Here is a 26,073-nt window from a genome sequence, read left to right on the forward strand (position 1 = left end):
TCAGGGTGTGCCATAGTGGCTTTGTCATTAGCGCCTTATACAATCTGTACACATTTCGTGCCAGCTTAGTCTAAATTGTATCTGGCATTTGACCTCACATGTAAGTGACTGCAAGACATACTTGATCAACAGCCACACAGGTCACCCTGAGGGTGGCCGTATAAACACGTTTAACACTGTTACAAATATGCGCCACACTGTGAACCCACCCCAAACAAGAATGACAAACACATTTTGCTACCACCTTTCCAACCCTGCCCCCCACCGTGTGTCAGTTCAGGTGCAGTATATTGTAGCCATGAAGAGTTAGGGCTGCAAGGTCTTCTGGGTATTTGTTCTGTTGTGTTACGGTGCTGATGTTCTCCTGAAATGTGTTTTTCATTCTTGTTTGGTGTGGGTTCACAGTGTGGCGCATATTTGTAACAGTGTTAAAGTTGTTTATACGGCCACCCTCAGTGTGACCTGTATGGCTGATGATCAATTATGTCTTGCAGTCACTTACGTGTGTCTGCAAAAGCCTCATACAACATGTGGCTGCGCTGGCACACTGTTAGAATGATGAATAGGTGGATGCAATGACACGTCGTAGAGGACGTTAAAGGCAGTGCTATCACGGCACGCCCTTAATATTGTTGGTCAGGTTAAAATCGGGACAAATTTATGAAAATAGTTGCATCTGGAGGTGCACTAAGATTTGGGAGTCTCCCGGAAAAATCTGGATCGTTGGCAAGTATGTTGCTAGGGCGGGAAAGCCATTCAAAGAAGGTGAATTCATTAAAAAGTGCATGTTAGATTTTTTAAGAAATCTTTTCTTGCGGCCCAGCCTCACCCAGTTTCTGCATTCAGTGGCCCCCAGGTAAATTGAGTTGGCGACCCCTGGTCTACAACCTCTTCCTCGACATGTCAGTGGACTTTAAACTGCTAGTTGGGGAGTTTGCATGACCGTACACACTTGCAGGAAAGTAGTTGCAACGCCGCTGGAGAACTCTGCATCCACTCCGTTGATGATCAGTGCTTCATTCACAACCCTTGGAACACAGGGATGGCACTGCAGTCAGTGCCTGCTAAATGCAGCCTGGTAGTTTGCATGGACGACATGCATGAAGAGGCAGTCTTCCCATGATGGGAGCTGACCATTGACGTTTGTGGTGTTGGTAGATGGCACATACATGTGACGATTCTGAAAGAGCTTGGTAGATACATCCCATGAATGACCAAGCTTCCTGACGGTCTCTTGGTAGGTTTTATCTGACATATTTTTTTTCCAAGACGCCCATATTTCCCCGGCCTACAGAGGCACTGACTGTAACCGGTGAACACGTACAGTCTAACTAGGGCATTATTGACACCAGGAAATCTGTATCTTAAGCAGTGATAACCACAGCCTTGGATCCAGCCGCTGCTGCATTCAAGTGTGTGCTTCCTCCTTCGTGGACCACAGCTCTACCATCTTCTCCCCGTGGTCCGTGGTGAGTTTGTAGCAGAGAGCCACTTTTCCTTCAGTTTCTCTCTGCCATTTGGTTATTTCCGCCCCTCTACCAGGAACTTGATTAGACTTGCCTGCAGAGTCGTTAGGTCCACTGCTGAATATTGTGGCTTGCACCTCTGTTGCATCTCTGCGTCTTTGATGGACATCTCTCAGTAAACTTAGAAGACAACGTCAATACGCTTACTCTTGGCTCTTTAATGAAAATCTGTGGGCAGTCTAGCTTCAGCCAGATGTGAAAACGTTTTGTCATTCCCTTGCATCTTCTGTACCAGACTCATGCCATCAATGACTATTGCTTCAGCAGGAGGAACACATAAAGGTTTGCTTTGTTCATCTTCTGCAGAGATCCATCGCCATTACCAATTGACCATGTCAAGGGCCCCGGGAGCTGCATTATGGCATCTCTCATGTGTAGATCTTGAATCTGAGCAACCAGGTTCATATGTCCCAACACGTTCCTGTCAGGCACAAGGACCATTTCTTTGGCCTGCACTTTGGTTTGGTCTCTTCCAGATGTGGGTGATTTTTTCAAGCTCATTTTTGTCATCTTGTTATGTAACTGTAGTAGGTGAATTTGATTCCAGGTGTTTCTTCTTGAAATCTTGTTATGTCTGGTCTCGTACCGTGTGCGCTCGACGTAATTGGCAACATCAGAAGGAGCAACAGTAGCGGTTGACAAGCTGACAAACTGTGCTTGAGCAGGACTCCGTGGTTTCAGCCAGCTATTCACCATGAGTTCCACCAAGGATTGGATGTCAGCCTCATCCCTCAAGACCTTACATCTATCTGGTGGCTTCATTCTCTTGATTACAACTGCGCAGCTTACCATTCTGCAAAATCTGGCACTTTTATTAAATCATAGGATGTGTCAACAGACCATTGTGTGATTTTCCACCAAAAAGTCAGCATCTCAGAATGGTAAGATGGTAAAACTGCAAAGTACATACACTAAACTGCTCTTCCTAAATGGTTATCACATATTGAAATAATCATATAGTCCTTACCAAAACCCTTAATAGCCCTACTGTTTGGTTTCCTCTGATGGTAGTGATGCATCCCTGGGACCATGGACAATATGGTCCCTAGCAATACCTTAGTAGCCTTAAAATTTGGTTTCCTCTGATGGTACTGATGCATGCCTGGGACCATGGACCATATAGTCCCTACCAATAACTTAGTAGCCCTCAAGTTTGGTTTCCTCTGATGGTATCGATACATACCAGGGACCATGGACCATATGGTCCCTACCAATACCTTAGTAGGCCTAAAGTTTGGTTTCCTCTGATGGTACCGATACATACCTGGGACCATGGACCATATAGTCCCTACCAATGACTTAGTAGCCCTAAAATCTGATTTCCTCTGATGGTACCGATACATGCCTGAGACCATGGACGATATAGTCCCTACCAATAACTTAGTAGCCCTAAAGTTTAGATTCCTCTGATGGTACCAATACATGACCGGGACCATGGACCATATAGTCCCTGCCAATAACTTAGTAGCCCTAAAGTTTGGTTAAAGGAAATGGTACAGATACATGCCTGGGACCATGGACCATATAGTCCCTACCAATGACTTAGTAGCCCTAAAGTATGGTTTCTTCTGATGGTATCGATACATGCCTGGGACCATGGATTAGATAGTCCCTACCAATAACTTAGTAGCCCTGAAATGGGTTGTACTTGTATAGCGCTTTTCTACCCCTTTTTTAAAGAGCCCAAAGCGCTTTGACAGTATTTCCACATTTGCCCATTCACACACTGATGGCGGGACCTGCCATTCAAGGCACTCACCGGGAACCATCAGGAGCAAGGGTGAAGTGTCTTGCCCAAGGACACAACGGATGTGACTAGGATGGTAGAAGGCGGGGATTGAACCAGTAACCCTCAGATTGCTGGCACAGCCACTCTACCAACTTCGCCACGCCGACCCCAGTAAGTCTGATTTCCTCTGATGGTACCGATACATGCCTGGAACCATGGACCATATAGTCCCTACCAATAACTTAGTAGCCCTAAAGTTTAGTGTCCTCTGATGGTATCAATACATGCCTGGAACCATGGACCATATAGTCCCTGCCAATAACTTAGTAGCCCAAAAGCTTGAATAAATGTGATGGTACCGATACATGCCTGGGACTATGGACCATATAGTCCCTACCAATTAACTTAGTAGCCCTAAAGTTTGGTTTCCTCTGACGATACCGATACATGCCTGGGACCATGGACCATATTGTTCCTACCAATAACTTAGTAGTCCTAAAGTTTGGTTTCCTCTGATGGTACCGATACATACCTGGGACCATGGACCATATTGTTCCTACCAATAACTTAGTAGCCCTAAAGTTTGGTTTCCTCTGATGGTACCGATACATACCCAGGACCATGGACTGTGTGTGTGTGTGTGTGTGTGTGCGTGTGTGTGTGTGTGTGTGTGTGTGTGTTACCTGGCAGCTTGCTGCAGTTGAGCAACACGATGTAAAGCCTCATCTCGCTCTTGATTGGCCAGCATGACTCGAGACCTGAGAGCCTGGTCTCTGTCCTTGTGAGCACATAACAACTGGTCCAGCAACTCTGAGCAGGGACCACATTTAAAAACATTTAATATCTTTCAAAGTCTACTTTAAAATCTTTTCAATATATTAAAAAAAATCTACTTTAAAAATGTTTAAATTTTTGAAAACAAATATATTTTCTGAAATCTACTCAAATCATCCATCCATCCATTTCTGCCGCTTATTCCCTTTGGGGTCGCGGGGGGCGCTGGTGCCTACAATCGGGCGGAAGGCGGTGTACACCCTGGACAAGTCGCCACCTCATCGCAGGTACAACACAGATAGACAGACAACATTCACACTCACATTCACAATTAAATCATTATTTTTTTAATTGTATGTTTTGAAGTCTATGTTAACAAATGTTTTAAGAAATTCAATATGTTTTATAATCTACCTAAAACATTTCAATTAAGTTTTTAAAATAGTTTTTTAAAACATTTTAATATGTTTAGAAATCAACTTTAAAAATCCAAATTATGCTTTAAAATCAACTTTGAAAACATTTCACTTAGGTCTTAAAATCCACTTTAAAAACATTTTCATTATGTTTTATACTTATACTTAAAGTTCATTTATATTACGTTTTAAAATTTGCTCTAAAAACATTTAAAATATGTTTGAAAATCAACTTTAAAAATATTAAAATGTGTTTTAAAATCAACTTGCATAACATTTAGATTATGTTTTAACACATAGATTAAGAATATGTTTTATGATCAACTTTAAGAGCATTGAAATTATGCTTTAAAATATATTTTAAAAACTTTAAAATGTGTTTTTAAAATTAACTTGAATAACATTTAGATTATGTTTTAAAGTTGACAAATAACATTTAAATAATGTCTTAGGGTGTATCTAAAACATAAAGTTTTGAAATCTACATTGAAACATCATATTTTGAAAAATTAACTTGAAAATTATTTAAATGGTCTAAAATCTACTCAAAACTATTAAATCACATTTAACATTACATTAATGTCTTAAAATCTATATCAAAACATTTAATATGCGTTAAAATCATGTTTAAAATATCAAAATATTTTTATAGACAATTTGAAAAAAAATTTAAGTATGCTTTAAAATCAACTTTAAAACATTTATTGTGTTTTGCAATCAACTTAAAAAATCTAAATTGTCTTAAAACTTTTTCAATTACGTTTTAAAATCTGTTTTAAAAACATCTCAATGTTTTGAGATCAACTTTGAAAACATTTAAATTGTGTTATAACGTGGACTTAAAAGCATTGAAATTAGGTGTTGAAACCAACTTTTCAGATATTTAAAATGTAAATAAGCTCTAAAATCAACGTCAAACACATTTAAAAGTATGTGCTAAAATTGACTTTACTGACATTTAAAATGTCTTCGTTAAAAAAAACTTTTAAAACATTTTAAATGTAAATATTATGCTCTGAAATCAACTTTAAACACGTTTAAATTGTTATAAACATCAATTTGAAAGCATTGAAATCATGTCTTAAAATCAACTTTACTGACATTTAAAATGTATATCTCAAAAACAACTTTAAAGACACTTAAAATGTAAATATAATGTTTTGAAACTTTAAAAACATTGGGATGTAGACTTCCTGGTTCTCACCTGAAGGTCTTTCCCAGGCTTGTGCCTCCTTCTGCTCCGCCCTCAGCTCCACCTCCTTCCTCTGTAGCTCCTCCTCCTTAAGGCTGAGCTGCTCCAGCAGCTGCAACAAAGAGTGTTTGTTTGTCTGTGACCACACACGCTGACGCTGGCCTTTCCAACCTGCTTGTTGGCATCTCTCAGCGCGTCCAGCTCCCTCAACAACAGCGACACCTTCTTGTCCCCGGCAGGTGGCGGACCCTGCTCATACGCTGCCGCGCGACCAATAACGCTGTCCTGATGCCTGCTGGAGGAGACAACATGGGCGACTAAAAGACAAGTTTCAGACTTGTCCATGATGGAAATCTTCTTGCAACCTGTTGCCGTCCAGCTAGCGCCCTGCGAGCCCATTTCTAGCAACTAACTTGCAACCTGCTAGCATCACGTTAACTTTCTGTTAATGCCCTACTAGGGCTTTGTTAGCATCATGCAACGTTGACGTTGTGGTTGCGGTACAGTTGCATAGCGTCATGTTAGCGGCCTGGTGACCTTGTGTTTACTATACTGTACATAGCATCATGTGCGCATCGTGCTAGCAGCCTGTTGATGTGTTTGCTGTACAGTTGCATACAGTCATCTTAGTGTCATGCTAGCGGCCTGTTGACGTTGTGTTGGCTGTACGTTTACATAGCGTCATGCTAGCGGCCTGTTAACGTTGTATTTGCTGTACGTTTGCATGCCGTCATGTTAGCATCATGCTAGCGGCTGGTTGACGTTGTATTTGCTGTACATTTGCATGCCATCATGTTAGCATCATGCTAGCGGCCTGTTGACGTTGTGCTTACTGTACGTTTTACATAGCGTCATGTTAGCATCATACTAGCAGTCTGTTGACGTTGTGTTTGCTGTAATGTTACATAGCGTCATGTTAGCGTCATGCTAGCAGCCTGTCGACGTGTTTGCTGTACAGTTGCATAGCGTCATGTTAGTGTCATGCTAGCGGTTTAATGACGAGTTTACTGTACGTTTACATAGCATCGTGTTAGCATCATGCTAGCGGCCTGTTAAAGTTGTGTTTGCTGTACAGTTGCATAGCATCACGTTAGCCTCATGCTAGCGGCCTGTTGACGTTGTGTTTAATGTATATTTACATGGCGTTATGTTAGCATCATGCTAGCCACCTGTTGATTTGTGTTTGCTGTACGTTTGCATGCCGTCATGTTGGCATCATGCTAGGGGACTGTTGACGCCGTTTACTGTACGTTTGCATAGCGTCATGTTAGCATCATGTTAGCGGCCTGTTGACGTTGCGTTTGCTGCACGTTTACATAGTGTTATGTTAGCATCATGCTAGTGTCCTGTCGACGTATTTGCTGTACGTTTACATACTGTTATGTTAGCTTCATGCTAGCAGCCTGTTGACGTGTTTGCTGTACGTTTACATACTGTTATGTTAGCTTCATGCTAGCAGCCTGTTGACGTGTTTGCTGTATGTTTACATGCCGTCATGTTAGCTTCATACTAGCAGCCTGTTGACGTGTTTGATGTATGTTTACATGCCGTCATGTTAGCTTCATGCTAGCAGCCTGTTGACGTGTTTGCTGTATGTTTACATGCCGTCATGTTAGCTTCATGCTAGCAGCCTGTTGACGTGTTTGCTGTATGTTTACATGCCGTCATGTTAGCTTCATGCTAGCGGCCTGTTGACGTGTTTGCTGTACGTTTACATGCTGTCATGTTAGCTTCATGCGAGCAGCCTGTTGACGTGTTTGCTGTATGTTTACATCCCGTCATGTTAGCTTCATACTAACAGCCTGTTTACGTGTTTGCTGTACGTTTACATGCTGTCATGTTAGCTTCATACTAACAGCCTATTGACGTGTTTGCTGTATGTTTAAATGCCGTCATGCTAGCAGCCTGTTGACGTGTTTGCTGTATGTTTACAGGCCGTCATGTTAGCTTCTTGCTAGCGGCCTGTTGACGTGTTTGCTGTATGTTTACATGCCGTCATGTTAGCTTCATACTAGCAACCTGATGACTTGTTTGCTGTATGTTTACATACCGTCATGTTAGCTTCTTGCTAGCAGCCTGTTGACGTGTTTGCTGTATGTTTACATGCCGTCATGTTAGCTTCATGCTAGCGGGCTGTTGACGTGTTTGCTGTACGTTTACATGCTGTCATGTTAGCTCCATACGAGCAGCCTGTTGACGTGTTTGCTGTATGTTTACATGCCGTCATGTTAGCTTCATACTAGCAGCCTGTTGACGTGTTTGCTGTACGTTTACATGCTGTCATGTTAGCTTCATACTAACAGCCTGTTGACGTGTTTGCCGTACGTTTACATGCTGTTATGTTAACTTCATGCTAGCAGCCTGTTGACGTGTTTGCTGTATGTTTACATACCGTCATGTTAGCTTCATGCTAGCAGCCTGTTGACGTGTTTGCTGTATGTTTACATGCTGTCATGTTAGCTTCATGCGAGCAGCCTTTTGACGTGTTTGCTGTATGTTCACATGCCGTCATGTTAACTTCATGCTAGCGGCATGTTGACGTGTTTGCTCATCATGCTAGTAACCTGTCAGCTCTGGACTGGTTGCTGTGAGGTCAGATGCTGGCGGCCACAGGTGATGAGATGGAGTCGGGCTGTCTAATAAAAAGCTGCAGAATTTGTCTCATACCCCTTAAAGGTCACACTTCTTCTTAGAGTAATAAAGCAGGTAAATAATACATTTTAATTTATTTCCAATCAACTATTTCCGTCTCAATTGAATAGGTCACATTTCTGAAAGATGAAGTTTAATGAAAACTTTTTAATAACAACTACAATATTAGGAGTGTCTTCAGTGTAGTGCAATCAGTTCGGCTAGCCATCATTTTTACTGAAGAATTATTCTTTGGCACGCTTTTTGTTTGTTGGCTTTTTTAATACCAACCTCACACATCTTACGTCATCCTTAATAAAGTAATTGTTCATTGTTACGTCTTCTTAATTATGCAACTGTTAATTGTTACATCTTTCTTAAAGGCCTACTGTAATGAGATTTTGTTATTTTAACGGGGATAGCAGGTCCATTCTATGTGTCATACTTGATCATTTCGCCATATTGCCATATTTTTGCTGAAAGGATTTAGTAGACAAAGTTAGCAACTTTTGGTCGCTAATAAAAAAGCCTTGCCTGTACCGGAAGTAGCAGACAATGTGCACGTGACGTCACGGGCTGTGGGGCTCCTCACACCCGCACATTGTTTACAATCATGGCCACCAGCAGCGAGAGCGATTCGGACCGAGAAAGCGATGATTTCCCCATTATTTGAGCGAGGATGAAAGATTTGTGGATAAAGAAAGTGGTAGTGAAGGACTAGAAGAAAAAAAAACTAGACGGCAGAGCGGTTCAGATGTTATTAGACAAATTTACTAGGATAATTATGGAAAATCCCTTTTCTGCTTATTATGTTACTAGTGTTTTAGTGAGATTATATGGTCGTACCTGTAAAACCTGAAAGTCGGAGGCGTGCGGCCACTGGTGTGGTGACCGCCAGTGTCTACGAGGGAAGCTACATTTCTGGACGAGGTGAAGGCAGCCGATGCTTCCTCCAAGGTGGAAGCATCTGACAGTCGGTGGCGGTCGGTGGGAGGAGGCAAGAGAGTCCACAGCTGCCTCTTTGACAGGTGCAGGAGGAACGACGCAAGCTCTCCGCTCATGTCTACGGTAAGAGCCGACTTATTGCCACCATTTTCTCACCGAAACCTGCCGGTTGACATGTGGTAGAGAACCATGTTCGCTTGACCGCTCTGTTCCATAGTAAAGCTTCACCGTCAACTTTCAGGAATGTAAACAAGGAAACACCGGCTGTGTTTGTGTTGCTAAAGGCGTCTGCAATACACCGCTTCCCACCTACATCTTTCTTCTTTGACGTCTCCAACACAGATGTCCATAATACCGTGGAATTATGCGATGAAAAGAGATGACTTATAGCTGTGAACGGTGCTGGACCAAAATGTCCTCTACAATGCGTGATGTCACACGCACGCGTCGTCATACCGCGACGTTTTACCATGATACTTCCGCGCGAAATTTAAAATTGCAATTTAGTAAACTAAACCGGCCGTATTGGCATGTGTTGCAATGTTAAGATTTCATCATTGATATATAAACTATCAGACTGCGTGGTCGGTAGTAGTGGGTTTTAGTAGGCCTTTAATTATGTAATTGTTCATCGTTACGTCCTTCATAATTACAAACCCCGTTTCCATATGAGTTGGGAAATTGTGTTAGATGTACATATAAACGGAATACAATGATTTGCAAATCATTTTCAACTCATATTCAGTTGAATATGCTACAAAGACAACATATTTGATGTTCAAACTGATAAACTTTTTTTGTTGTTGCAAATAATCACTAACTTTAGAATTGGATGCAAGCAACACGTGACAAAGAAGTTGGGAAAGGTGGCAATAAGTACTGATAAAGTTGAAAAATGCTCATCAAACACTTATTTGGAACATCCCACAGGTGTGCAGGCTAATTGGGAACAGGTGGGTGCCATAGTTGGGTATAAAAGCAGCTTCCATGAAATGCTAAGTAATTCACAAACAAGGATGGGGCAAAGGTCACCAATTTGTAAGCAAATTGTCAAACAGTTTTAGAACAACATTTCTCAACAAGCTATTGCAAGGAATTTCTGGATTTTACCATCTACGGTCCGTAAAATCATCAAAATTTTCAGAGAATCTGGAGAAATCACTGCACGTAAGCAATGATATTACGGACCTTTGATCTCTCAGGCGGTACTGCATCAAAAACAGACAGTGTGTAAATGATATCACCACATGGGCTCAGGAACACTTCATAAAACCACTTTCAGTAACTACAGTTGGTTGCTACATCTGTAAGTGCAAGTTAAAACTCTACTATGCAAAGCAAAACCCATTTATCAACAACACTAAGGAACGCCGCTGGCTTCACTGGGCCCGAGATCATCTAAGATGGACTGATGCAAAGTGGAAAAGTGTTCTGTGGTCTGACAAATCCCCATTTCAAATTATATTTGGAAACTGTGGACGTGGTGTCCTCCGGAACAAAGAGGAAGATAACCATCCGGATTGTTATAGGCGCAAAGTTCAAAAGCAAGCATCTGTGATGGTATGGGGGTGCATTAGTGCCCAAGGCATGGGTAACTTACACATCTGTGAAGGCACCATTAATGCTGAATGGTTCATACAGGTTTTGGAGCAACAAATGTTGTCATCCAAGCAACGTTATCATGGACGCCCCTGCTTATTTCAACAAGAAAATGCCAAGCCAAGTGTTACAACAGCGTGGTTTCGTAGTAAAAGAGTGCGAGTACTTTCCTAGCCCGCCTGCAGTCCAGACCTGTCTCCCATCAAAAATATGTGGCGCATTATGAAGTGTAAAATACGACAGCGGAGACCGCGGACTGTTGAACAACTAAAGCTTTACATAAAACAAGAATGAGAAAGAATTCCACTTTCAAAGCTTCAACAATTAGTTTCCTCAGTTCCCAAACGTTTATTGAGTGTTGTTAAAAGAAAAAGTGATGTAACACAGTGGTGAACATGCCCTTTCCCAACTACTTTGGCACATGTTGCAGCCATGAAATTCTAAGCTAATTATTATTTGCAAAAAAAAATAAAAGTTTATGAGTTTGAACATCAAGTATCTTGTCTTTGTAGTGCATTGAACTGAATATGGGTTGAAAAGGATTTGCAAATCATTGTATTCCGTTTATATTTACATCAAACACAATTTCCCAAGTCATATGGAAACGGGGTTTGTGCATAATTGTTCATTGTTACGTCCTTCTTAATTACGTAATTGTTCATTGTTACGTCCTTAATTATGTAAATGTTCATTGTTTCGTCCTTCTTAATTACGCAGTTGTTCATTTTTACGGCCTTTTTAATTACATGGTTGTTCATAGTTACGTCAGTCTTAATCACGTAATTGTTCATTGTTACGTCTTTCTTAATTACGTAGTTTTTCATTGTTATGTCCTTTAGTTACGTAATTAATCATTGTTGCGTCAGCACGGTGACAGAGGGGTTAGTGCATCTGCCTCACAATACGAAAGTCCTGAGCAGTCCTGGGTTCAGTCTCGGGCTCGGGATCTTTCTGTGTGGAGTTTGCATGTCCTCCCCGTGACTGCATGGGTTCCCTCCGTGTTTCCGGCTTCCTCCCACCTCCAAAAACATGCACCTGGGGATAGGTTGATTGGCAACACTAAATTGGCCCGTGTGTGTGAATGTGAGTGTGAATGTTGTCTGTCTATCTGTGTTGGCCCTGCGATGAGGTGGCGACTTATCCAGGGTGTACCCCGCCTTCCGCCCGAATGCAGCTAAGATAGGCTCTAGCGACCCCCCGCGACCCCAAAATGGACAAGCGGTAGAAAATGGATGGATAGATAGACGTCATTCCTAATTACATAGTTGTTCATTGTTTTGTCCTTCTTAATTACAAATTGTTCATTGTTCCGTCAATCTTAATTACATAATTGTTCATTGTTACGTCCTTTGTAATTACGTAGTTGTTCATTGTTACGTCCTTCTTAATTACATAATTGTTCATTATTATGTCCTTCCTAATTACATAATTTTTCATTGTTAAATTACCAATGATTGTCACACACACACTACTGTAGGTGTGGTGAAATTTGTCCTCTGCATTTGACCCATCCCACTGATCACCCCCTGGGAAGTGAGGGGAGCAGTGGGCAGCAGCGGTGCAGCGCCGGGAATCATTTATGGTGATTTGGTATGACTCGGCCGGGGTTTGAACTCACAACCTACCGATCTCAGGGCGGACACTCTAACCACTAGGCCACTGGGTAGGTTACGTCAGTCTTAAATATGTAATTGTTTATTGTTACGTCCTTCTTAATTAAATAATTGTTTATTTGTTACGTCATTCCTAATTACATAGTTGTTCATTGTTGCGTATTTCTTAATTACATAGTTTTTCATTGTTACGTCATTCATAATTACATAATGGTTCATTGATACGTCCTTTTATTTACATAATTGTTCATTGTTACGTCCTTAATTACATAGTTGTTAAGAGTTACGTCAGTCTTAATTACATAATTGTTCATTGTTACGTCATTCTGAACTCCATAATTGTTCAATGCCCCCTCCTTCTTAATTACATAATTGTTCATTTACTTCCTTGTTAATTATGAAACTGTTCATCGTTACATCCTTCTTAATTACATAATTATTCATTGTTACGTCAATCTTAATTACGTAATTGTTCATTGTAACATAATTTTTAATTACATAAGTGTTCATTGTTACGTCAGTCTTAATTACCTGATTGTTTTTTGTTACTGTACGTCATTCTTAATTACATAGTTGTTCATCGATTAGTCCTTAATCACGTAATTGTTACACTAGTCTTAATTACGTAATCGTTCACTGTTAAATCCTTCTTTATGAAAAAAAAGTCATTGTTACGTCCTTCTTAATTACATAATTGACCACTATTACGTCCTTCTTTAATTACATAATTGTTCGTTGTTATGTCTTTCTTAATTACATAATCTTTTATGGTTACATCCTTCTTAATTACATAGTTTTTCATTGTTATATCAGCCTTCTTTACGTAACTGTTCATTGTTACCTCAGTTTTAATATTGTAGTTGTTCATTGTTACATCCTTTTTAATTACCTAATTGTTAATTGTTATGTCAGTCTTAATTACTTAGTTGTTCACTGTTATGTCATTCTTAATAACGTAGTTGTTAATTGTTATGTCAGTCTAAATTACGTAATTGTTCATTGTTACATCCTTCGTATTTAAATGTTTCTGTATTTGTTACGTCATTCTTAATTACGTAGTTGTTCATTTTTACGTCAGTGTTAATTATGTAATTGTTCATTTTTATGTCCTTAATTGCATAATTGTTCATTGTTATGTCCTTCTTAATTATGTTTTTCATTGTTATGTCCTTCTTCCTTCTTAATTATGAAATTGTTTATTGTTACATCTTTTTAATTATGTAATTTTTCATTTACGTCCCTCTTAATTACGTAGTTGTTCATTGTTACGTGTTTCTTAATTACATAGCTGTTTATTGTTACGTCTTTCCTAATTACGTCGTTGTTCATTATGTCCTTCTTAATTACCTAATTGTTCTTTACATCCCTCTTAATTACGAAATTGTTCATTGTTACGTTCTATTTAATTACGAAAGTGTTCCTTGTTACGTCTTTAATTACAAAATTGTTCATTGTTACGTCCTTCATTACATAATTGTTCATTGTTACGTCATTCTTAATTACGTATTTTTTCATTGTTACGTCCTTCTGAATTACACCGTTGTTCATTAAGTCAGTCTTAATTATGTAATTGTTTATTGTTACGTCAGTCTTAATGATGTAATTGATTATTGTTACGTCAGTCTTAATCACGTAATTGTTTATTGTTATGTCATTCTCAGTTATAGTTTTTAATTGTTACGTCCTTAATTACGTAATTGTTCATTGTTACGTCTTTCTTAATTGTTTATTTGTTACGTCCTTTCTTAATTATGTAATTGTTCATTGTTACATCCTTCTTAATTACGTTTTTGTCCACTGTTAAGTCCTGTTTGATTATACAATTGTTCATTGTTACGTCCTTCTTGATCATGCAATTGTTCATTGTTACGTCCTTCTTAGTTATATAATTGTTCAATGTTACGTCCTTCTAAATTACCTAGTTGTTCATTGTTACATGCTTCTTAACAACATAGTTGTTCATTGTTATGTCATTCTTAATAACGTAATAGTTCATTGTTACGTCCTTAATTACATATTTGTTTATTGTTACGTTCTCAATTACATAGTTGTTGTTATGTCAGTCTTAATTATGTAATTTTTCATTATTACAACCTTCTTAATTACGTAATTGTTCATTGTTATGTCCTTCTTAATTACGTAATTTTTCATTGTTACATCCTTCTTAATTACGTAGTTGTTCATTGTTACGTACTTCTTATTTAGGTAGTTGTTCATTGTCACGTCCTTCTTAATTAATTAAGAAATTGTAGTTGTATATTGAAAAGTCCAAATGGACTATACATATATGACGTCATGAAAATGAATGGTGACCTGCTGACGTGCCCTGGGAGTGGTGGACCTGCACATGGTCCAAATGTGTCCCGCTTGTCAGGACTGTGCGGAGACAGTGTACTAGGTGACAGGTACGCCTCCATGTTTCCAAGATCTGCTGAGTACACGGGACCAGCTGCTCCACTGTGGCACACAAGAAGGCTGCAGCTGGAAGACGGATACTTTGGGACAACCTGAAGGCCTGAACAGGAACAGGTACAGGAACAAGATGGAGGCTTTTGAGGACAATAAGCAGATGGAAAAACTTTGGAAAAGAGACTTTCTTACCTTCAAAACTTTCAGCTTCTTCTCTGTGAGCAACAAGAAGACAAAACAATTTTTTACTTTTACACAACTAACTAAATCCTTTACTCATTTACCCTATATAATGTATATATATATATTTGTGTATATATATCTATATATATATATCTATATCTATATCTATATATATATATATATATATATATATATACATACGCACGCACGCGCACACACACGCATACATATACACACACGCACACGCAAACACACACATACACATACAGTAGTGGTAAAAGTTTCCTCCACAGGGTCTTTGTCAATGTTATGTCAGATGAAACAAAAATTAAACTATTTGGCCACAATGCCCAACAATATGTTTGGAGGTTCCCCGTTAATTACTAATTAATATGCATAATATGTATTATTGTCCATGAGTCACATTATTGTATGTATATATATGTATATATATATACACACATATTATAGATATACATGTGTGTGTGTATATATATATATATATATATACGTAATGTATATATAACACACTATATACTGTATATATAAATCTATACATATATATACACACACATATATTATATATATATATATATATATATACACACATATGTATACATATGTGTGTGTTTATGTGCGTGTATATACATATATACACACACATATATACGTATATATACATATGTATACACGTATATACACACACACATATATATGTCTATACATACACACATATATATAATATGCGTGCGTGCTAAACGTGCTAGCTAGCATGGGAATACGTCGACGGCTACATCCAGCGGCCTGTGAAGCAGGGGAGTATAGTAGCAGCGGGGGCCGTCTACGGAGCAGATGCCAGCGGTGTGATCGGAAACGCGGATGCCGAGCGGGGCTAAAAACAAAGCAGAAGGATAATCCCCACAGGACACCACTTCCCTCCATCCTGCAGCCAGATTTAAATGGAAGATGCGAGACTACTGGTCTGGGTAAGGAGTCAGTTAAATTAGAACAAGTTTTTTCTGCTTTGAGTGTTTCAGAGTTGGACATGTGTTCTACCGAGGTGGCTAACTATGATGCGTGCAGTTTATCAAAGCAACAAACAAACAATCGGAAAATCCCCGTTACTGAGGTGGCTAACCATGATGCGTGCAGTTTATCAAAGCAACAATCAAACAATCGGAAAATTCCCGTCGTATCAATTCCTAGATATGGTCGTAATTATACTAAATGCACTGGGCATAATAAACACAACATTATTAATATTGCTACCACGGATAATTTGATCAAAAATTCCCTAAAACAGCCCACTACCTATAATATAGGTTTTTTAAACATAAGATCGTTGTCTCCCAAAACGTTGTTAGTTAATGATATTATCAGAGACAACAATCTTAACGTCATCGGTCTCAGCGAAACCTGGCTTAAACCAAACGACTCTTTTGCGCTAAATGAGGCATGTCCTCCTAACTTTACACATGCGCATATTGCCCGTCCGCTTAAAAGGGGTGGGGGGGTCGCACTAATATACAACGAAAACTTTAAACTTAGTCCTAACATAAATAATAAATATAAATCGTTTGAGGTGCTTACTATGAGGTCTGTCACACCGCTCCCTCTACACCTGGCTGTTATCTACCGCCCCTCAGGGCCCTATTCGGACTTTATCAATGAATTCTCAGAGTTCGTTGCTGATCTAGTGACACACGCCGATAATATAATCATAATGGGGGACTTTAATATCCATAAGAATACCCCATCGGACCCACCGTGCGTAGCGCTCCAGACTATAATTGATAGCTGTGGTCTTACACAAATAATAAATGAACCCACGCATTGCAACGGTAATACGATAGACCTAGTGCTTGTCAGGGGTATCACCGTTTCCAAAGTTACGATACTCCCGTATACTAAAGTATTGTCCGATCATTACCTTATAAAATTCGAGGTTCAGACGCATGTTCGTCAAACTAATAATAATAATAACTGCTATAGCAGCCGCAACATTAATGCTGCCACAACGACAACTCTTGCTGACCTACTGCCCTCGGTAATGGCACCATTCCCAAAGTATGTGGGCTCTATTGATAACCTCACTAAAAACTTTAACGACGCCCTGCGCGAAACCATTGATAACATAGCACCGCTAAAGTTAAAAAAGGCTCCAAAAAAGCGCACGCCATGGTTTACAGAAGAAACTAGAGCTCAGAAATTATTATGTAGAAAGCTGGAAGGCAAATGGCGCACGACTAAACTTGAGGTGCACCATCAAGCATGGAGTGATGGTTTAATAACTTATAAACGCATGCTTACCTTAGCTAAAGCTAAATATTACTCAAATCTCATCCACCGTAATAAAAACGATCCTAAATTTTTTGTTTAGTACGGTAGCATCGCTAACCCAACAAGGGACCCCTTCCAGTAGCTCAACCCACTCAGCTGATGACTTTATGCAATTCTTTAGTAAGAAAATTGAAGTCATTAGAAAGGAGATTAAAGACAATGCGTCCCAGCTACAACGGGGTTCTAACACTGACACGATGGTATATACGGCGGATACTGCCCTCCAAAATAGTTTCTCTCGTTTTGAGGAAATAACATTAGAGGAATTGTTACAACGTGTAAATGGAATAAAACAAACAACAAGTTTACTTGACCCTCTTCCTGGGAAACTGATCAAGGAGCTCTTTGTATTATTAGGTCCATCAGTGCTAAATATTATAAACTTATCACTTTCCTCGGGCACTGTTCCCCTAGCATTTAAAAAAGCGGTTATTCATCCTCTTCTTAAAAGACCTAACGTCGATCCTGACCTCATGGTAAACTACTGACCGGTGTCTCACCTTCCCTTTATTTCAAAAATCCTCCAAAAAATTGTTGCGGAGCAGGTAAATGAACACTTAGCGTCTAACAATCTATGTGAAACCTTTCAATCCGGTTTCAAGGCAAATCACTCCACGGAGACAGCCCTCGCAAAAATGACTAATGATCTATTGCTAACGATGGATTCTGATGCGTCATCTATGTTGCTGCTCCTCGATCTTAGCGCTGCTTTCGATACCGTCGATCATAATATTTTATTAGAACGTATCAAAACACGAGTTGGTATGTCAGACTTAGCCCTGTCTTGGTTTAACTCTTATCTTACTGATAGGATGCAGTGCGTCTCCCATAACAATGTGACCTCGGACTACGTTAAGGTAACGTGTGGAGTTCCCCATGGTTTGTTTCTTGGCCCTGCACTCTTCAGCATCTACATGCTGCCGCTAGGTGACATCATACGCAAATACGGTATTAGCTTTCACTGTTATGCTGATGACACCCAACTCTACATGCCCCTAAAGCTGACCAACACGCCGGATTGTAGTCAGCTGGAGGCGTGTCTTAATGAAATTAAACAATGGATGTCCGCTAACTTTTTGCAACTCAACGCCAAAAAAAACGAAATGCTGATTATCGGTCCTGCTAGACACCGAACTCTATTTAATAATACAACTCTAACATTTGACAACCAAAAAATAAAACAAGGTGACTTGGTAAAGAATCTGGGTATTATCTTCGACCCAACTCTCTCCTTTGAGGCACACATTAAAAGCGTTACTAAAACGCCGTTCTTTCATCTCCGTAATATCGCTAAAATTCGCTCCATTCTGTCCACTAAAGACGCCGAGATCATTATCCATGCGTTTGTTACGTCTCGTCTCGATTACTGTAACGTATTATTTTCGGGTCTCCCCATGTCTAGCATTAAAAGATTACAGTTGGTACAAAATGTGGATGCTAGACTTTTGACAAGAACAAGAAAGTTTGATCATATTACGCCTGTACTGGCTCACCTGCACTGGCTTCCTGTGCACTTAAGATGTGACTTTAAGGTTTTACTACTTATGTATAAAATACTACACGGTCTAGCTCCATCCTATCTTGCCGATTGTATTGTACCATATGTCCCGGCAAGAAATCTGCGTTCAAAGGACTCCGGCTTATTAGTGATTCCCAAAGCCCAAAAAAAGTCTGCAGGCTATAGAGCGTTTTCCGTTCGGGCTCCAGTACTCTGGAATGCCCTCCCGGTAACAGTTTGAGATGCCACCTCAGTAGAAGCATTTAAGTCTCACCTTAAAACTCATTTGTATACTCTAGCCTTTAAATACACTCCCTTTTTAGACCAGTTGATCTGCCGTTTCTTTTCTTTTTCTTCAAGTTCCCACTCTCCCTTGTGGAGGGGGTCCGGTCCGATCCGGTGGCCATGTACTGCTTGCCTGTGTATCGGCTGGGGACATCTCTGCGCTGCTGATCCGCCTCCGCTTGGGATGGTTTCCTGCTGGCTCCGCTTTGGACCGGACTCTCGCGACTTTGTTGGATCCATTATGGATTGAACTTTCACAGTATCATGTTAGACCCGCTCGACACCCATTGCTTTCTTCCTCTCCAAGGTTCTCATAGTCATCATTGTCACCGACGTCCCACTGGGTCATTATTGTCACCGATGTCCCACTGGGTGTGAGTTTTCCTTGCCCTTATGTGGGCCTACCGAGGATGTCGTAGTGGTTTGTGCAGCCCTTTGAGACACTAGTGATTTAGGGCTATATAAGTAAACATTGATTGATTGATTGATTGATTGATAGGTAGATGTGGAAGTAGTGTCAAAGCGCTTTGAGTACCTTGAAGGTAGAAAAGCGCTATACAAGTACAACCCATTTATCATTTATTTATTATTTATATGCATATACATATACATATATATATATATATATATATATATACATTTCTATATACATATATTTCTATATACATATATTTATATTTACATGTATTTATATATATATATACATATATTAAAAAATAAATACATAAATAAATACATACATACATACATACATATACATAAATAAATAAATGATAAATGGGTTGTACTTGTATCGCGCTTTTCTACCTTCAAGGTACTCAAAGCGCTTTGACACTACTTCCACATTTACCCATTCACACACACATTCACACACTGATGGAGGGAGCTGCCATGCAAGGCGCCAACCAGCACCCATCAGGAGCAAGGGTGAAGTGTCTTGCTCAGGACACAACGGACGTGACGAGGTTGGTACTAGGTGGGATTTGAACCAGGGACCCTCGGGTTGCGCACAGCCACTCTCCCACTGCGCCACGCCGTCCCTAAAATCCCTGAAAGGTGATTTTAATGAAGCCACTATTTGTCACTGGTCAGTGTGACATAACTGCAATAATGTGACCTTTGGACAATAATACATATTATGCATATTATTTAGTCATACTTTTTGCGAATAATTTTCAACCTTATCTGCAACGTAGCAGGTGCAGAACACGTAACTACCTGTGGGCGAGGACTCTTTGCTGGCATACAGGTGAAGGAAGTCGCTGTCGAAGCTCCTCGTTGACCTGAGGGTTATCTGTAAAAAAAATATATATATATATATATACAAACCCCGTTTCCATATGAGTTGGGAAATTGTGTTAGATATAAATATAAACGGAATACAATGATTTGCAAATCCTTTTCAACCAATATTCAATTGAATGCACTACAAAGGCAAGATATTTGATGTTCAAACTCATAAACTTTTTTTTTTGCAAATAATAATCAACTTAGAATTTCATGGCTGCAACACGTGCCAAAGTAGTTGGGAAAGGGCATGTTCACCACTGTGTTACATCACCTTTTCTTTTAACAACACTCAACTGTTTGTGAACTGAGGAAACTAATTGTTGAAGCTTTGAAAGTGGAATTCTTTCCCATTCTTGTTTAATGTAGAGCTTGAGTCGTTCAACAGTCCGGTGTCTCTGCTGTCGTATTTTACGCTTCATAATGCGCCACACATTTTCGATGGGAGACAAGTCTGGACTGCAAGCGGGCCAGGAAAGTGCCCGCACTCTTTTTTTACGAAGCCACGCTGTTGTAACACGTGCTGAATGTGGCTTGGCATTGTCTTGCTGAAATAAACAGGGGCGTCCATGAAAAAGACGGCGCTTAGATGGCAGCATATGTTGTTCCAAAACATGTATGTACCTTTCAGCATGAATGGTTCCTTCACAGATGTGTAAGTTACCCATGTCTTGGGTACTAATGCACCCCCATACCATCACAGATGCTGGATTTTGAACTTTGCTTCGATAACAGTCTGGATGGTTCGCTTCCCCTTTGGTCCGGATGACACGATGTCGAATATTTCCAAAAACAATTTGAAATATGGACTCGTCAGACCACAGAACACTTTTCGTCTTTGCATCAGTCCATCTTAGATGATCTCGGGCCCAGAGAAGCCGGCGGCGTTTCTGGATGTTGGTGATAAATGGCTTTTGTTTTGAATAGTAGAGCTTTAACTTGCACTTACAGCTGTAGCGATGAACTGTATTTAGTGACAGTGGTTTTCTCAAGTGTTCCTGAGCCCACGTGGTTATATCCTTTAGAGATTGATGTCGGTTTTTGATACAGTGCCGTCTGAAGGATCGAAATTTTTTGACCATGACACTTACGTGGATGGATTTATCCAGATTCTCTGAAACTTTTGATGATATTATGGACCGTAGATGTTGAAATCCCTAAATTTCTTGCAATTGCGCAATGAGAAACCCTGTTCATTAACTGTTTGACTATTTGCTCACGCAGTTGTGGACATAGGGGTGTACCTCGCCCATCCTTTCTTGTGAAAGACTGAGCATTGTTTGGGAAGCTGTTTTATACCCAATCATGGCACCCACCTGTTCCCAATTAGCCTGCACACCTGTGGGATGCTCCAAATAAGTGTTTGATGAGCATTCCTCGACATTATCAGTATTTATTGCCACCTTTCCCAACTTCTTTGTCACGTGTTGCTGGCATCAAAATCAGAAGTTAATGATTGTTTGCAAAAATAAAAAAGTTTATCAGTTTGAACATTAAATATGTTGTCTTTGTAGCATATTCAACTGAATATGGGTTGAAAATTATTTGCAAATCATTGTATTACGTTTATATTTACACTTAACACAATTTCCCAACTCATATAAAAACGGGGTTTGTATATACATACATATATATATATATATATATATATATATATATATATAGACTTTTGACAAGAACAAGAAAGTTTTTCATATTACGCCTACACTGGCTCACCTGCACTGGCTTCCTGTGCACTTAAGATGTGACTTTAAGGTTTTACTACTTACGTATAAAATACTACACGGTCTAGCTCCAGCCTATCTTGCCGATCGTATTGTACCATATGTCCCGGCAAGAAATCTGCGTTCAAAGGACCTTGGCTTATTAGTGATTCTCAGAGCCCCAAAAAAGTCTGCGGGCTACAGAGCGTTTTCCATTCGGGCTCCAGTACTCTGGAATGCCCTCCCGGTAACAGTTTGAGATGCTACCTCAGTAGAAGCATTTAAGTCTCATCTTAAAACTCATTTGTATACTCTAGCCTTTAAATAGACCCCCTTTTAGACCAGTTGATCTTCCGTATTTTTTCTTTTCCTCCTCTGTCCCCCTCTCCCTTGTGGAGGGGGGTCCGGTCCAGTGGCCATGGATGAAGTACTGGCTGTCCAGAGTCGGGACCCAGGATGGACCGCTCGTCCAGAGTCGGGACCCAGGATGGACCGCTCGCCTGTAAATCGGTTGGGGACATCTCTGAGCTGCTGATCCGCCTCCGCTTGGAATGGTTTCCTGCTGGCTCCATTTTGGACGGTAATTTCGCTACTAAAAACCCCGTTTCCATATGAGTTGGGAAATTGTGTTAGATGCAGGGGCGGTTCTAGGCATGCTTATATGAGGGGGCAGTCAGAAATGTGAAGGGGGCATCATGTGTACACATCATGCTCCAGCACTTTTTTTTTGTGCTTATAGTAACGATGCTTTCTTCATTGAAATAGGTCTTTAGCTATGTGTCCAACCCCAACCTGGAGTAGTGGATTGCACTTTGTCAGGCCTCTACCTTCAGACCTGTCCAACTTGGGTGTCCCACCAAGGTTTCTCATAGTCATCATTGTCACTGTCACCGACGTCCCACTGGGGTGAGTTTTCCCTTGCCCTTATGTGGGCTCTACTGAGGATGATGTTGTGGTTTGTGCAGCCCTTTGAGACACTTGTGAATTAGAGCTATATAAATAAACATTGACTGATTGATTATATATATATATATATATATATAAATATGTGTATATATGTGTGTGTATATATATATGTATGTATGTATGTATATACAAGTCAATCATTTCTATGATATAGATCAAAGTCCATCCATCCATCCATTTATTTTTTACCGCTTATTCCGTTTGGGGTCACGGGGGGTGCTGGAGTCTATATCAACTACAATCGGGCAGAAGGCGGGGTACACCCTGGACAAGTCGCCACCTCGTCACGGGGCCAACACAGATAGACAGACAACATTCACACTCACATTCACACACGAGGGCCAATTTAGTGTTTCCAATCAACCTCTCGACCCCTCTCTCCTCTCTAACCTTAGACCTATCTCTGATCTTCCATTAATTTCCAAAATATTAGAGAAGGTTGTCTACAGTCAGTTGTTGCCCTGCTTAGAGGATAATGGTATCACTGAACTGTTCCAGTCCGGTGTTAAAGCCCTCCACAGCACAGAGACAGCGCTTCTAAAAGTTTTTAACGATATCCTCTTGTCAACTGAGTCTGGTAAATATGTTGTCCTGGTGCTTTTAGGTCTGTCTGCTGCGTTCGACACCGTTGACCACGCCACCTTAATCACTCGTTTTGAGAACTGTGTGGGTATTGAGGGCGCCGCCCTCAACTGGTTATGGTCATACCTAACGGACAGGAGTTTCTGTGTCAAAATAGACAGTGGTATGTCTTCCACAGCTCTTTTACCACAGGGCTCTATCCTTGCCCCAATCTTATTTGCGCCTTACCTTCTCCCCCTTGTTTCTATTTTTAGGAAGTACTGTATTGCATTTAATTTTCATGCCGATGATTGCCAGATCTATTTTCCCATGGCCCAAAATAACACGGTTCAACGTCTCATTGACTGCCTGCATGACATCAAAGCCTGGCTTTAAGCTAACTTCCTGAGCCTAAATTAAGACAAAACAGAAGTTATGTTGTTTGGTCCAAGTCGCTCTCCGTCTCCCAACGTTGACCTCGGCATTCTGACCCCGTACCTCAGTGACTATGTCACAAACCTAGGGGTAAAGTTCGACTCAAATTTTAAATTCGAAAAACAATTCAGCAGCGTCGTTTAAGAAAGCTTTTATCAATTGCGCCAAATAGCGAAAGTGAAACCGCTTCATCAGGACATGAGCTCGAGAAATTAATCCACGCCTTTATCTCGAATCGTTTAGACTACTGCAATGCCCTGTATGTAGGCATTAGCCAGGCCTCCCTCACCCGCCTGCAGCTCGTGCAGAACTCTGCTGCTCGTCTGCTAACACAGACCCACAGACGTGAGCACATCACCCCTATATTAGCGTCCCTTCACTGGCTCCCTGTGCATTACCGAATCAATTGTAAACTCCTACTATTTGTTTTTAACTGTCTAAACAACCTCGAGCCAACATATCTCTCCGACCTCCTTCAGCCTTACATCCCCACCCGGTCCCTAAGATCAGCCGATCAGCTGCTACTGACGGTCCCTGACACAAGGCTGAAGCTTAGAGGTGACAGAGCATTCGCCGCTGCTGCTCCCAAGGTCTGGAATGACCTACCTCTGAGTTGAGTTTATACCAAAATGGATGCATGGATGATACAGCATAGGATTGGGAGATTGTAATGTGGTCAGATGAAACCAAAATACATATTTTTGGTATAAACTCAACTCGTCGTGTTTGGAGGAAGAAGAATACTGAGTTGCATCCCAAGAACACCGTAGCTACTGTGAAGCATGGGGTTGGAAACATCATGCTTTGGGGCTGTTTTTCTGCTAAGGGGACAGGACGATTGATCCGTGTTAAGAAAAGAATGAATGGGGCCATGTATCGTGAGATTTTGAGCCAAAACCTCCTTCCATCAGTGAGAGCTTTTAATGGTTGACCAAATACTTATTTTTCACCATAATTTCCAAATAAATTATTTGAAATTCCTACAGTGTGAATTCCTGGATTTTTTTTCACATTCTGTCTCTCACTGTTGAAGTGTAACTATGATGAAAATTACAGACCTCTGTCATCATTTTAAGTGGGAGAACTTGTACAATCGGTGGCTGCCTTAATACTTTTTGCCCCACTGTATATTATGTATATATATATAATATATATATGTATATATATATACTCATATATATTCACACATATATATATGTATGTATACATATGTACTTATACATATATATATATATATATACTCACATATATTCACAGATATATATATGTATGTATACATATGTACTTATACATATATATATATATATACACATACATACAAATACATTATTTATATATATATACATACATACACACACACATACACATATATATATAAATATATACATATATATATATATATATATATATATATGATCAAAATTATTCAACCCCCACACAATTTTGGTGTTTTAGCAAGTTGGACATTTATTCCGTATTTTGTTTATAGTCATATCAAATAAAGATGTGTCAAATACACAAATGCAACTTAAATTGTAACACTGTATTTTACAAAATACAAAAAAAGGACATTTTTCTTAATATGTCATTGACAAAATATTCAACCCCCTAGTTACATGCATCTTTAGTACTTAGTAGAACACCCTTTGGCAGTAATTACATCCTTCAAACGTGATACATAACCGGACACAAGCTTCTTGCAACAATCTACAGGGATTTTAGCCCATTCCTCTTGGGCAAAGGCCTCCAGTTCATTCATATTCTTGGGCTTGCGTGCTGCAACTGCCTTCTTCAAGTCCCAACTACAGGTTTTCTATAGGATTTAGGTCTGGCGACTGTGAAGGCCACTCTAAAGTCTTCCAGCCCTTCTTCTGCAGCCACTCTGATGTTGATTTGGAGGTATGCTTGGGATCGTTGTCCTGTTGGAAGGTCCAACGTCTCCCAATCCTCAGCTTCGTCACTGACTTCATGACATTTGCAG

General features: G+C 40.1%; 1 protein-coding gene across 5 annotated transcripts in view; it reads right to left on the minus strand.

Annotated features, from left to right (window-relative positions):
- mipol1 (mirror-image polydactyly 1) overlaps positions 1–26,073 on the minus strand; it is a 92,839-nt gene that overhangs the window by 36,817 nt on the left and 29,949 nt on the right. For 2 of the 5 annotated variants that reach the window (XR_009806088.1, XM_061894916.1), the window contains exons 3-8: positions 20,359–20,434; positions 15,027–15,049; positions 14,739–14,940; positions 5,809–5,932; positions 5,650–5,749; positions 3,939–4,065 (exon numbers count right to left, since the gene is read on the minus strand). Coding sequence is in view for 4 of the 5 variants with exons in the window: in XM_061894916.1 (XP_061750900.1) it covers positions 3,939–4,065; positions 5,650–5,749; positions 5,809–5,932; positions 14,739–14,940; positions 15,027–15,049; positions 20,359–20,434 (652 nt within the window). In the remaining variant the exon portion in view is untranslated. Of the gene's footprint in view, positions 1–3,938; positions 4,066–5,649; positions 5,750–5,808; positions 5,933–14,738; positions 14,975–15,026; positions 15,050–20,358; positions 20,435–26,073 lie in introns of all 5 variants that reach the window. The other 3 variants (XM_061894917.1, XM_061894919.1, XM_061894918.1) reach the window with 3 other exon arrangements.

The sequence above is a fragment of the Nerophis ophidion genome, linkage group LG03 (assembly GCF_033978795.1).
Source record: "Nerophis ophidion isolate RoL-2023_Sa linkage group LG03, RoL_Noph_v1.0, whole genome shotgun sequence".
NCBI classification, from domain to species: Eukaryota; Metazoa; Chordata; class Actinopteri; order Syngnathiformes; family Syngnathidae; genus Nerophis; species Nerophis ophidion.